The 14,561-nt window shown below is 38.0% G+C and overlaps 1 protein-coding gene across 9 annotated transcripts in view; it reads right to left on the bottom strand.

The window, feature by feature from the left end:
* The window catches only part of CERKL (ceramide kinase like), a 157,865-nt gene that overhangs the window by 74,742 nt on the left and 68,562 nt on the right, over nt 1-14,561 (bottom strand). For all 9 annotated transcript variants that reach the window (XM_055572031.1, XM_055572032.1, XM_055572027.1 and 6 more), the window contains one exon: nt 8,714-8,956. In XM_055572031.1, the coding sequence (XP_055428006.1) occupies nt 8,714-8,956 (243 nt within the window). The remainder of the gene's footprint in view (nt 1-8,713; nt 8,957-14,561) is intronic.

Here is a 14,561-nt window from a genome sequence, read left to right as displayed (position 1 = left end):
AGAGGGGCACTTAGTTTTGTCTTCCTGTATGGGATGATAACCTGTCAGAAAGCCTATGAATACACTTTAAAGTGCAGATTATAGTAGCTAGAGGAAAGGTTGGCTCATGGTTTAGAGAAGCTTGCAATTCATCATTTCTAGGAGCAGCAGCAGCAGGAAACCCACATATGCAGAGACTGGATCACACCCTAATTGGATAAAAATTGATGTATCTAGTGTACACACATGCTATACTAGATGTGCCTGTTTATCTTCACATCACGGCTATAAATAAAGCAGAAAAGACTGTTAAGGGACTTTCACCACAATGACTACATATTAGATTTATTGGTGACTGCATTTCAGCCTTAATGTTTTTAAGATTTAAACTTCTAAATCAATGATCAATGCTTATGATCCCTATTAATTTTTTCATATCTTCACTGTGGTCCTTAACACGTTTATTACAATACAAGCTTTCCTGTTTGTCTCCTAGGGCAAGAGTGTTCTATACAGGATTACATCTCATTCTTTTTTGTATTTCCATTACTGAACACAGTGCCTGATCCCAAACATGAGCTGGATGAATTAACTTATATTTACTAGTAGTCAATAAAGTTATGGTGACTTCTCTATATTAATAAAAAAAGATACTGTGCTCAATTGTGTACAGAATTGAAATGTAAAAGATCTTAATTCTTTCACATAAAAATAGAAAAACAGAAACAGTTCTAAGACATTTTTTGTATTTAGAAATCCTTTTTTTAATTTTTTAAAATAAATTTATTTAATTGGAGGTTAATTACTTTACAATATTGTATTGGTTTTTAACCTAGTCACTCTTTGTCAAAATCTTAAAACTTCAAGCAATTGAGAGTTTGTTTAGTCCTCTTTTTAGTGCTGGCAATTTGTTCTTTCTTCAAAAATTCATTACATCCTATCCATTGCTCCAGTTCAAAATATAAATTTGCACACTTGAAAATAACATTTGATATCCAAATACCCTAAAGATTATAACTATTAGACTAAAAAGTCAATGAGTTTAGGTTTTAATACCTTCTTCGTGTTTATCTCAGTAGAAGAATAAGCTGGGGCGGGGGGTCGGGGGGAAGACTGACAGGAAAAATCATTTGGTGATTAAAGACAACATTCAAAATAAATAAAACAAAATATGCATTTTATTTAAATCCACTGTTTTGTACAGAACTAGTTTAAAACAGTTTTTGGACTTAAAATAGTAATATATAAAATTCAAGTCATTTATATTTTTTTGATGCAAAGTTCTATCACCCACCAAACTAAAGTTAGGTCCGTTTCAAACACAATTTCTTAATTGGTGACTTTTTTTCTTTTTTTTAATTTTTTTGGAAACCAACAACCACTATCTGCCAGACCTGACACAGTATATGTAGTAGACCATAGGGACAATGGATGGGAGACAGAGAGATAATCCACAAATAAACCCAACTCTGGGGAAATAAGAACCAAAGAGGACCAGGAAGACATAAACAATCACCCTGAACCCAGAAAGACCAGGAAAGACACAGACCACCTCCACTTACAGAAAGAGTCCTGATCCAATTGTAAATATTTGACTCTCAGGCAATAGGCACTTCAATGAACACCTGGATTGCATGGCTTTGAAAGTGAAGAAAATATCAAGAAAAATGTCTTAAGACTGCGACCTTAAAAAAGGAAGTATCAGTATCATGCAGCATTTGGTAGAGAGCTTTGGAGCCTTAAGAGTGCATCTGTTGCATAACGAAGCTGACCCAGGACTGTCTTCCAGGGGCTTGGAGATAGTAGCTGGCTTCTCCTAAAGAAGCTACTGAGACAACTCAGGGGCAGAAATGGTTAACAGTCATTCATTCAAAGCACCTTGATTCAGTTCCTTTATTTTTACTAGATGATTTCAACTCTGTTGTGTTTGCACTGGTTGATTTCAAAAGTCAATCTATTTGCTCATCAGCAAAATTGCTCTGTCCTCCAGGATAATGCCAAAGAATATGATCTCATGTATTTCACTAACTCCAAAAGTTATCAAAGTCAATGATACAAAAAGTAACATTTTCAAAGGATGATAGCCTAAGAAATATGTAGTTTATTCATCTCTCTAATTAGCTTAGATTTTAATCCTGGATCAAACCAAAACATTACTCATTAAGCTGAACAAATATTTGGATAGTATTTCTGTGGGGTGTGTGTGTTTGGACAAGTTCCTTTTCTTTAATAAAATTGCTTTTACTAAATTGAGCTTTGTTGGGATGCCCCCTGCTTGCTTGCTGCTGGTTTTTATGGATGAGATATATTGTGGAAGTTGTCTCTCATATCACTCAGCCACCTTTCGCAAGCCCCAAGGAAGAAGATTTCTTCAAGACCTTCAGTTCAAGGAAGAGCTTTGACTCTCCTGAACAAATGACCCATTCCTATTTTATAGACTATGCAAGTCCCATGAACACCTGCCCATGTAAGGGAAATTTAATTCAATTAAGTTCTCATTTTCAATTTAACTTCTTTTTATCTCTTCTCAAATGAATTTAAAATAAGAATGCTGTAAAAGACTCACTGTTAAAGTGGAATGCTTTTAGTTAAATGCATGTAAGTCTGAATTTGGCAATAAGGAGTTTATGATCTGAGCCACAGTCCGCTCCGGGTCTTGTTTTTGTTGACTGTATAGAGCTTCTCCATCTTTGGCTGCAAAGAATATAATCAGTCTGATTTCGGTGTTGACCATCTGGTGATGTCCATGTGTAGAGTCTTCTCTTGTGTTGTTGGAAGGGGGTGTTTGCTATGACCAGTGTGTTCTCTTGGCAAAACTCTATTAGCCTTTGCCTTGCTATATTCTGTATTCCAAGGCCAAATTTGCCTGTTACCCAAGGTGTTTCTTGACTTCCTACTTTTGCATTCCAGTCCCCTATAATGCAAAGGACATCTTTTTTGGGTGTTAGTTCTAAAAGGTCTTGTAGGTCTTCATAGAACTGTTCAACTTCAGCTTCTTCAGAGTTACTGGTTGGGGCATAGACTTGGATTACCATGATATTGAATGGGAGCTGACTGTGGCTCAGATCATGAACTCCTTATTGCCAAATTCAGACTTAAATTGAAGAAAGTAGGGAAAACCACTAGACCATTCAGGTATGACCTAAATCAAATCCCTTATGATTATACAGTGGAAGTGAGAAATAGATTTAAGGGACTAGATCTGATAGATAGAGTGCCTGATGAACTATGGACAGAGGTTCATAACATTGTACAGGAGACAGAGATCAAGACCATACCCATGGAAAAGAAATGCAAAAAAGCAAAATGGCTGTCTGGGGAGGCCTTACAAATAGCTGTGAAAAGAAGAGAAGCAAAAAGCAAAGGAGAAAAGGAAAGATATAAGCATCTGAATGCAGAGTTCCGAAGAATAGCAAGGAGAGATAACAAAGCCTTCCTCAGCGATCAATGCAAAGAAATAGAGGAAAACAACAGAACGGGAAAGACTAGAGATCTCTTCAAGAAAATTAGAGATACCAAGGGAACATTTCATGCAAAGATGGGCTCGATAAAGGACAGAAATGGTATGGACCTAACAGAAGCAGAAGATATTAAGAAGAGGTGGCAAGAATACACAGAATAACTATACAAAAAAGATGTTCACGGCCAAGATAATCGCGATGGTGTGATCACTCACCTAGAGCCAGACATCCTGGTGAAGTCAAGTGGGTCTTACGAAGCATCACTTGGAACAATGCTAGTGCAGGTGATGGAATTCCAGTTGAGCTATTCCAAATCCTGAAAGATGATGCTGTGAAAGTGCTACACTCAATATGCCAGCAAATTTGGAAAACTCAGCAGTGGCCACAGGACTGAAAAAGGTCAGTTTTCATTCCAGTTCCAAAGAAAGGCAATGCCAAAGAATGCTTAAACTACTACACAATTGCACTCATCTCACACACTAGTAAGGTAATGCTCAAAATTCTCCAAGCCAGGCTTCAGCAAATCGTGAACCATGAACTTCCAGATGTTCAAGCTGGTTTTAGAAAAGGCAGAGGAACCAGAGATCAAATTGCCAACATCCACTAGATCATGGAAAAAGGAAGAGAGTTCCAGAAAAACATCTATTTCTTCTATATTGACTATGCCAAAGCCTTTGACTGTGTGGATCACAATAAACTGTGGACAATTCTGAAAGAGAAGGGAATACCAGACCACCTGACCTGCCTCTTGAGAAACCTGTATGCAGGTCAGGAAGCAACAGTTAGAACTGGACATCGAACCACAGACTGGTTCCAAATAGGAAAAGGAGCATGTCAAGGCTGTATATTGTCACCCTGCTTATTTAACTTATATGCAGAGTACATCATGAGGAACCCTGGGCTGGAAGAAACACAAGCTGGAATCAAGATTGACCGGAGAAATATCAATAACCTCAGATATGCAGAAGACACCACCCTTATGGCAGAAAGTGAAGAGGAACTCAAAAGCCTCTTGATGAAAGTGAAAGAGGAGAGTGAAAAAGTTGGCTTAAAGCTCAACATTCCGAAAACGAAGATCATGGCATCCGGTCCCATCACATCATGGGAAATAGATGGGGAAACAGTGGAAACAGTGTCAGATTTTATTTTGGGGGGCTCCAAAATCACTGCAGATGGTGATTGCAGCCATGAAATTAAAAGACGCTTACTCCTTGGAAGGAAAGTTATGACCAACCTAGATAGCATATTCAAAAGCAGAGACATTACTTTGCCAACAAAGGTTCGTCTAGTCAAGGCTATAGTTTTTCCAGTGGTCATGTATGGATGCAAGAGTTGGACTATAAAGAAAGCTGAGAGCTGAAGAATTGATACTTTTGAACTGTGGTGTTGGAGAAGACTCTTGAGAGTCCCTTAGACTGCAAGGAAATCCAACCAGTCCATTCTAAAGGAGATCAGTCCTGGGTGTTCTTTGGAAGGACTGATGCTAAAGCTGAAACTCCAATACTTTGGCCACTTCATGCGAAGAGTTGACTCATTGGAAAAGACCCTGATGCTGGGAGGGATTAGGGGCAGGAGGAGAAGGGGACGACAGAGGATGAGATGGCTGAATGGCATCACCGACTCGATGGATGTGAGTTTGAGTGAACCCCGGGAGTTGGTGATGGACAGGGGGGCCTGGTGTGCTGCAATTCATGGGGTCACAAAGAGTCAGACACGACTGAGTGACTGAACTGAACTGAATACATACACACACAATGTCCCTCAGTCTCTTTATATATAAACAGATATGTATATATATACATTCTTTATGTTTGTAGATAGATGGACCAAACTTTGGCCTCTGTAGTTTCCTGTTTTCTTAATCAGGTTTCTTTACACTTGAACGGACCATTTAGTAACAGGTCTCGTAGTTTTAATAGGTCACTTCAACCCATCTTCTATACGTACAACCATGTCAGCTGGACGCACTTGACCAACTTGGGTCCTCAGTCTTCTCGATCAATGATTTCTGGCCTGAAAACTTAACATCACCATGTGCCTGCTCTGTGGCACCCAGATCTATCCTGAATCATCTCTACCCCAAGCTGTGCATCAAAAACAGCTGCCTCTACCCTAGTCAACCTGGGAAACAGGAAAAAATGGCCAAAAAAAGAAGAAAATAAGATTTATAAGTCTGTGAGAAAAAAATCCTAAAACTCAGTTTGACTAGATACTTTCAGAAATCTAACGTGCTTTATACATTCAGTTCAGTACAGTTCAGTCGGTCAGTCGTGTCTGACTCTTTGTGACCCCATGGACTGCAACACGCCAGGCTTCCCTGTCCATCATCTACTCCCGGAGTTTACTCAAACTCATGTCCATTGAGTCAGTGATGCCATCCAACGAACTCATCCTCTGTCATCCCCTTCTCCTCCTGCCCTCAATCTTTCCCAGCATCAGGGTCTTTTCTAATGAGTCAGTTCTTCGCATCAGGTGGCCAAAGTTTTGGAGTTTCAGTTTCAGCATAAGTCCTTCCAATGAATATTCAGGACTGATTTCCTTCAGGATGGACTGGTTGGATCTCTTTGCAGTCCAAGGGACTCTCAAGAGACTTTTCCAATACCACAGTTCAAAAGCATCAATTATTTGGCACTTAGCTTTCTTTATAGTCCAACTTCATATGTATATTCATGTATACTTTATTTAATATATAAAGTATAAATATCATTCAAAAATTTAAGATACACTGAATTCATAAGGACATAATATTCTAGAAAATATTCTCTTTTCTCTGGATATTACCTTTAGGAAAAGCTACCCTGAAGTATAGACAATTTAAATTATCTTCAAAAAAAATGTTATTCTCATTAGACGACCGCATATAAATCAATGAAGTTAGAACACTCCCTTACACCACATATAAAAATTTAATTCAGTTCAAAATGGTTTAAAGACTTAAATATAAGACACACACACACACAAAAAAAGACACAACACCACAAAACTCCTAGAATAGCAGATAAGCAAAACATTCTGTGACATAAATTGCACTGTTTTCTAAAGTCAGTCTCTCAAGGCAAAATAAATAAAAGCAAAAATAAACAATGGGACCTACTGAAACTTATGAGATTTTGCACACCAAAGGAAACCATAAACAAAACAAAAAGACAAACTACAGACTGGGAGAGAGTTGCAAAAGATGTACAAACAGCCCATACAACTCAATTTCAAAAAACAATACTTTCAAAAAATAGGCAAGAGACCTGAACAGACTTTTCTCCAGAGAAGACATACAGATAGCCAACAGGCAAATGAAAAGATGCTCAATATCATTAATTACTTGAGAAATACAAATCAAAACTACAATGAGGTATCACCTCACACAGGTCAGAATGGCCATCATCAAAAACTCTACAAATATATGCTGGAGAGGATGTATTGAAACAAGAACCCTCCTATACTGTTGGTGGGAATGTAAATTGGTGCAGCCATTATGAAGAACAATATAGAAGTTCATTAAAAAAACTAAACACAGAGTTACTGTCTAATCCAGCAATCCCACTCCTGGGCATACATCCAGAAAAACTAACTGCTCTAATTCAAACAGGTACATGCACCCCAATGTTCACGGTGGCACTACATACAATAGCCAAGACACAAAAGCAACCTCAGGGTCCATCAACAGACGAAGGAATAAAGAAGACATGGGTTGTGTGGGGATGTGTGTGTGTGTGTGTATGCGTGCATCCTAACTTCAGTCATGTCCAACTCTTTGTGATGCTATGGACTGTAGCCCATCAGGCTCCTCTGTCCATGGGATTCTCCAGGCAAGAATATTGGAGTGGGTTGCCATGCCCACCTCCAGGGGATCTTCCTAACCCAGGGATCAAATCTGAGTCTCTTAAGTTTCCTGCACTGACAGGCAGATTGTTTATTACTAGTGCCACCTGGGTGTATATACATACATATATATATATGTATATATACACAGACACATTTATGTAAATGTGTGTATATTTATATATGTATATGTTTGTAATGGAATACTATTCAGCCATTAAAAAAGAATGAAATAATGCCACTTGCAGCATCATGAATAGACCTAGAGATTGTCATACTAAGTGAAGAGAAAAACAAATACCATATGATATTACTTATTATATGGAATCTAAAAAGTGGACAAATGAACTTACTTAAAAAATAGAAACACAGGGTCCAAAGGGGAAGGGGGAGGGATAAATCAGGAGTATGGGATTAATAGATGCACACTAATATATATATACACTAAACAGTAATTTATTATATTTCACAGGGAACTATATTCAGGATCTTGTAATAACCAACAATGGAAAACAATAAGAAAATACACACACACACACACACATATAAAACTAAATCACTTTGCTGTATACCTGAAACACAATATTGTAAATCAATTATATTTCAATTAATAAAAACTGTTACTCTCAAGTCATCCAGTATATATATTCTCTTGCTATCAATGTGTAGGTACAAGAAAAATAAATTCTAATATAATCTCAAAAGAAACACCAATAGAAAAACAAATATCATTTTAAAAGCAGCTTCCAAGAGAACAATATTATTTAAGAACTGTTTTACTTCAGATTATCAAAGCTTCTTCATGGAAGCAGTCATTCAACACTTACTTCCTAAGTCATTCTATAAGGTCAGTACTACCTTGATATTAAAGTCAGAAAGATACTAAAAGTAGAAAAATAAAAACTACACACAAATATCCCTAATGAATAGTAATGTTAAAATACTAGCAGGCCAAATTCAGTAAAATATGAAAAGAATTATATACTATGACTATTTGGGATTTATTGCTGGAATGCAAGGATGATTCAACCTATTAAAAATCAGCGTAGAACACCACATTAACAGAATGAAAAGAAAAAGTTATATGATTGTTTCAATTAATGTAGAAAAAGCATGTGACCAAATTCAACACCTTTCATGCTAAGAACATTTAACAGACTAGAAATAGATAGTAGCCTGCACCAAGCTCCTCCGTCCATGGGATTTTCCAGGCAAGAGTACTGGAGTGGGTTGCCATTGCCTTCTCCAGGGAATCTTCCTGACCCAGGGATTGAACCCAGGTCTCCCGCATTGTAGAAAGACACTTTACCATCTGAGTCACCAGGGAAGTCCAAAATAGAAACAAACAACCTCAATATAATTAAGGGTTATTGATAAATATGATACCATGTTTAGATAAATAACCTACATCAAGGAAATGAGACTCATTAAAAATTTCCATAAGGAGTACTTACCTGCCAAAATTTTCTTGAACTGTCTAAACCATATGTCACAGTGGTCTTCACTTAAATTAATAAGATCAAGTGTAGAATCCTTTAATTTATTTTGTTCCTTTTTCAAACATATGAAGAGAGTGATTCCTAATAAAGTACCACTTCTCTGCTGTTTAATTGAACAACGCCGTTTCAGTTTGACAGAGAATATGTCCTTGAGTTCAACAAATTCTTCTTTATGTAGAAAATCATACTTGGAATCACCTGAAAAGAAATTAAAATTTAGAGTCAAAACCATTGTGTTTATATTCTTGTATGTATGAATAATAAATATTGAAAAAACTCAAAAATATTTATCATCTGTAATTTTACTGATTATGCTTTATGTCAAGTCCTATATGAGATGAGGAGGGAAAAAAAGAAAAATTAGGTCCTGTATCCCATACATAGAAAAAAATGGAAGAGAGTCCCTGCCACACAAGGCCTAGGACATTCAGAATCTGAGAATATTCAATGCATGAAGAATTCCAGGAACAAAAACAAAGCAACATTTCAGTAATAATAAATTAGTATCATGCAAGAGGCTTCCTGTTACTTACAGGGACAGAGAAAAGTAATGGAAAGAAAAGGATTCACTAACAGAAGTGAGTTTAAGACAGGTTGTTGAAGGCAAAATGAAAGGGAAAAAAAATGTACATTTTTGGTAGAGATGCATGTGCAAAAAGGAAATGGTGAGATTACTGTGAGTAGAAAACAATGAATTCCTGCCAATCTAAAAAGAAAGATCCACCTGAATCTCACTATGTTGTTGTTGTTTTTTACAAACCTATATCTCATGACTTGATGGATGGAATAGAAGGAAATTAAAGAAGAATAACAATAATCTTTGTGGGAAAGTCATCCACCCGAAAAGGCATCTACTGCAATGAAGCTTCTGAATCAAAACAAAATTATAGTGAAGGAATTAATCTTTGATCTTTGTGGCTTCTGGCTTCCTTGAAGGTGGTTTATAAGAAAAAGAAATTATTCAGACCTCGTGTTTCTTTCCCTGAAGATTTTTAAGGATTAGCAGAAGGAAAAGTTTGAAATTCACGTTAGGAGTCAATGAAAAGTGAGATAAATACACTGAATTATTTTGTTTCATTGATTTAGTATCCAAAACAGTTTAACATGGCTATTACTATATATCATTCAGTTCAAGAAACTTCTGTTGAAAGCTTTGTGTTAAACACTATGCAGAATGCAAGAGAGAGAAGTTCTACTACCTGATCCTGAGTGGCCATTATTTATTGAGATTAAAATAGATATTTAAAGTAGATATAATTGGGATATACATAAAAGAATTCTGGTGTCTCAGAGAGTCATATTAATTTTTATCAGAAAACCCAAGAAAAGAATTTGACTGGACAGTTTTAGAGTTCAGTTCAGTCGCTCAGTGGTGTCCGACTCTTTGCGACCCCATGAATTGCAGCACACCAGGCCTCCCTGTCCATCACCAACTCTCAGAGTTCACTCAGACTCATGTCCATCGAGTCGGTGATGAGAAGGCAAATAATGAATTTCTGTGTGCAGCGGAAGAGTGAGAGTAGACAGGCAAGCTAGCAGCACATACAAGCACACGTGTGAGTTCTGTGTGCAGCGGAAGAGTGACAGCAGACAGGCACGCTAGCAGCACAGGCAAGCACACGTCTCAGTGTGTGCTGTGCCCATCGTATTTTGGTATTTCTTTCATGAACCTTGGCTTCATCTTAAATATGGTCCTTTCCATCATTGTACAATGGTTGCCAGTGAATTTGAACTTGGTTGTTTATTCAAATCTAGTGGGAGAGGAAGAGGTGTGCATATATGAGAGATTCAACATGTTTTAATCCTGAACAAAGATGAAAACTTTTTGCTATTCACTGTCCTAATGTTATGCTTCGCCTGGAACACTTACTCTCTTAATCAAGACCCTTCCCAGGGGATGCGGTGGGACCCCCTTCTCCTAAAGGCTGAGGACACCTGAAATGAAGTTGGGAAGGCTCCCAACAAGGTGCACAAGAGGAAGTCTGAGTCCAGATTTATCAGGAGTCCATGATAAATCTTCATGCTACACTCGGGAGTTTGCTCATTGTGCATTGATCCCAAGGTGCTGTACATTTTTCACCATAACCCTGCAATTTAGTTTAGCAAAGATGATTATCAGGATAAAGATTAGAAAACACGAATGAGATATTGGAGGAGTGGAAACCAGTCTACGAGGCTTGAACTAAGGTAGAGGAAATAATAGGAATGTGCTTTCCTTTTTAATAATTGCACTGGAAAGAAAAATATTATGTTTAGAAGTTTTTTCCCCTAAAATTTAGATCTTATTGAATATTACATTTAACATAAAATTAGAATATTACATAAATGCAAATTTAGAATTTATTTATATATTTGTGCAGAATGGATAATTATTAGCTGCCTAACATTCCTCCTACAGGCAAAATATAAAATTCCATCTTCTGCTTCAGTTCAGTCACTCAGTTGTGTCCCACTCTTTGTGACCCCCATTGACTGCAGCACGACAGGATTCCCTGTCCATCACCAATTCCCAGAGCTTGCTCAAACTCATGTGCATCGAGTCTGTGATGCCATCCAACCATCTCATCCTCTGTTGTCCCCTTCTCCTCCTGCCTTCAATCTTTCCCATCATCAGGGTCTTTTCCAATGAGTCAGTTCTTCACATCAGGTGGCCAAAGTATTGGAGCTTCAGCATTAGTCCTTCCAATGAATATCCAGAACTGATTTCCTTTAGGACTGACTGGTTGGATCTCCTTGCAGTCCAAATGGTTAAGAGTCTTCTCCAATACCACAGTTCAAGAGCATCAATTCTTTGGTGCTCAGCTTTCTTTATGGTCCAATTCTTACATCCATACATGACTACTGGAAAAACCATAGCCTTGACTAGACAGACCTTTGTTGGCAAAGTAATATCTCTGCTTTTTAATATGCTGTCTATGTTGATCATAGCTTTTCTTCCAAGAAGCAAGTGTCTTTTAATTTCATAGCTTCAGTCACCATCTGAAATGATTTTGGAGCCCCCAAAAGTAGTCTGTCACTGTTTCCATTATTTCCCCATCTATTTGCCTTGAAGTGATGGGACCAGATGCCATGATCTTTGTTTTGTGAATCTTGAGTTTTAAGCCAGCTTTTTCACTCTCCTCTTTTACCTTCATCAAAAGGCTCTTTCATTCCTCTTCGCTTTCTGCCATTAGGGTGGCATCAACTGCATATCTGAGGTTATTGATATTTCTTCCAGCAATCTTGATTCCAGCCTATGCTTCATCTAGCCTGGTATTCTGCATGATATACTCTGATATAAGTTAAATAAGCAGGCTGACAATATACAGCCTTGACATATTCCTTTTCCAATTTGGAACCTGTCTGTTGTTCCATATTCGGTTCTAAACATTGCTTATTGACCTGCATACATGTTTCTCAGGAGGCAGGTAAGATGGTCTGGTATTCCAATTTTGGTATGTATATTGCCTAAACTTGCTTCCCTGGTGGCTCAGATGGTAAAGAATCTGCCTGCTATGCAAGAGACAAGGGTTCAGTCCCTGGGTTCGAAAGATCCCCTGGAGAAGGGTATAGCAACCCACTCCAGTATTCTTGCCTGGGAAATCCCATGGACAGAGGAGCCTGGTGGACTATAGTCCATGGGGTAGCAAAGAGTCAGATACAGCTGAGCAACTGAGAACAATCTTATAATATTCATTATATGCCAGGAGCCGGCATATTGCATATTGAGTGCATATTGCATATTGAGTGCAGCACTTTCCACAGCATCATCTTTCAGGATCTGGAATAGCTCAACTAGAATTCTATCACTGCTGGGAGCCAGCATGAGGCACTCCGCCCATGGCAAAGGTCATGAGGAAGGAGGCTCGGCATACGCAAAGGCGGGATCGAGCCTCAGGAGTCCCCCTGGAAATTCTCGAGCATCTACCCCCAAAACCAGAGTCTGCCTACTTTCTGCTTTGTGCTTTCACCTACACCTCTGACTTTACAGGGGGCTGTCCCCCACTACCTCTCTCTGAAAAAAGAGTTAGCTTACAGCTCCAGTTAATAATTCCTGGGTGTGACAGTGTTTAACCTACAAACTCCTTTGGAAATCCTCTAGCCTGCCTGAATAGGTTTTTCCGGCCACATGTGATTGTTCAGAGCCTCCCAACTGTGAGAGGCAGGAGATGTTCTAAACTGTCTAAACACAGATTCTTTTGAGTAGTTAAAAGGTTGATTAGAAATTGTATTGGTGAAGGGTTTTTCACTTATTGAGCCAATGTTTGCTGCTAAGTCTCCATACTCCTTACCTACTGTGTCCTTGGCAGTGTATTGATTGATATAATGGGTGTATAGAAATGTAAAATGCAGCTTTGTCCAATGCTTTTTTGGAGGCTGGTGCCTGACTTTGGAATAATCACCTTTAGAGAAAAATAAGTTTCTTAAAATGTTAACAGGCCTCCTGGCCAGAAGATGATGTAATTCACCTGAACTTTTGCATATGATAAGTTTGAAAGCCTGGCTTTGATTAGGACCAGGAACTGCTGTCCTTGCATGACTCCACCCCTTCCCCCATTATCCTCTATGCACAACTTAAGGTATAAAAACTACTTTGGAAAATAAAGTACGGGCCTTGTTCACTGAAACTTGGTCTCCCCATGTCGCTCTCTCTTTCAAATTCTGGCTGAGTCTCCATCTGGAGCACAGAACCCGCCATGCTTGCTAATTATGCCTGGGCTTCTAAGATCCGACCGGGGAGACCTCAGTGTCTCCTCTCCTTCAGGAGAACGGAAGGACGCCTGCGGCCTACGTAAGTGGTGCAAACTTCTTGTCTTGAAGTTTTATTGGTCTCCCGCGTAAACCAAGCTACTCAGCCTCTTTTCTCCACTGAATTTTCCTACTGAGCTATCCTCATTCTATTACTCTTTGTATCCTTAATTAAAGTGTAATTAAGCAGTTGTTTCCTGACCCTCGCCTATGCTGTCTCTCCTTCGAATACCCTGGATCAGCCAGGGCTGGACCCCGGCAATTATAAGCTTGTGTCTCACATTAATTTTTATGTAATCAAACATACAACAAATAAGACCTCCAAAGGGGTCAGGTTGGAAGGGAGGGAAGGATCACTGAGGGGAAAAAATGAAAAGGATGAAATATATATTTTTTCACAAGTCCTATATTATAGTCTGAATTCCTTGCCATGTGTACTTTACTTTGGCAGTAAACAATTCAATGACTATTCCTATTTAAAATCTCTTGTAATTGCAAATTTAAAGATACTGAAACAACAACCAAGATCCAACTTAGTAGAATTTATGGAAACAGGGCAAGAATACCTAATATTACTCTTACTATTCTCAACATTCTGGTTACTATCATACACAAGGAAAATTAAATAAAAACAACTGATGGTGGAAGGGCTAGAGGGAGAGATGAAACTGTAGCTATTTATAGACAGTATCACAATATATTCATAAAACCCCAAAGAATCTATTTGAAATCATTAGAACTAATAAGAATAGCCAATAAGGAAGCTGGTTACAAATATATCAATATCCTAGAAAGAAAGAATATTGGGGATAAAGAGACCCTATGCAAATTATTATCCAGGAACAAATTTATCAAAATGATCCTGGACTTGTTTGGGTAGAAAAGGCTATACAAAATAACTTGAGAGACAAATGAAGGCATATCAAGTTCCAAGATTACATTATTTTTATGCTAGTATTCTCATTATTAATTACTACTTATAATGCAATTCCAGGCAAAATCTAAATGGTATTTTCTTTGATGTAAGGAGCAAGGAACCTTATCAAATGATTTGTAAATTTCCTTGGAATAAATA

This window comes from Bubalus kerabau, chromosome 3 (assembly GCF_029407905.1).
Source record: "Bubalus kerabau isolate K-KA32 ecotype Philippines breed swamp buffalo chromosome 3, PCC_UOA_SB_1v2, whole genome shotgun sequence".
Classification (NCBI taxonomy): domain Eukaryota; kingdom Metazoa; phylum Chordata; class Mammalia; order Artiodactyla; family Bovidae; genus Bubalus; species Bubalus kerabau.
The sequence above is the reverse complement of the archived record's forward strand: the minus strand, read 5'-3'. Positions and strand labels throughout refer to the sequence as shown.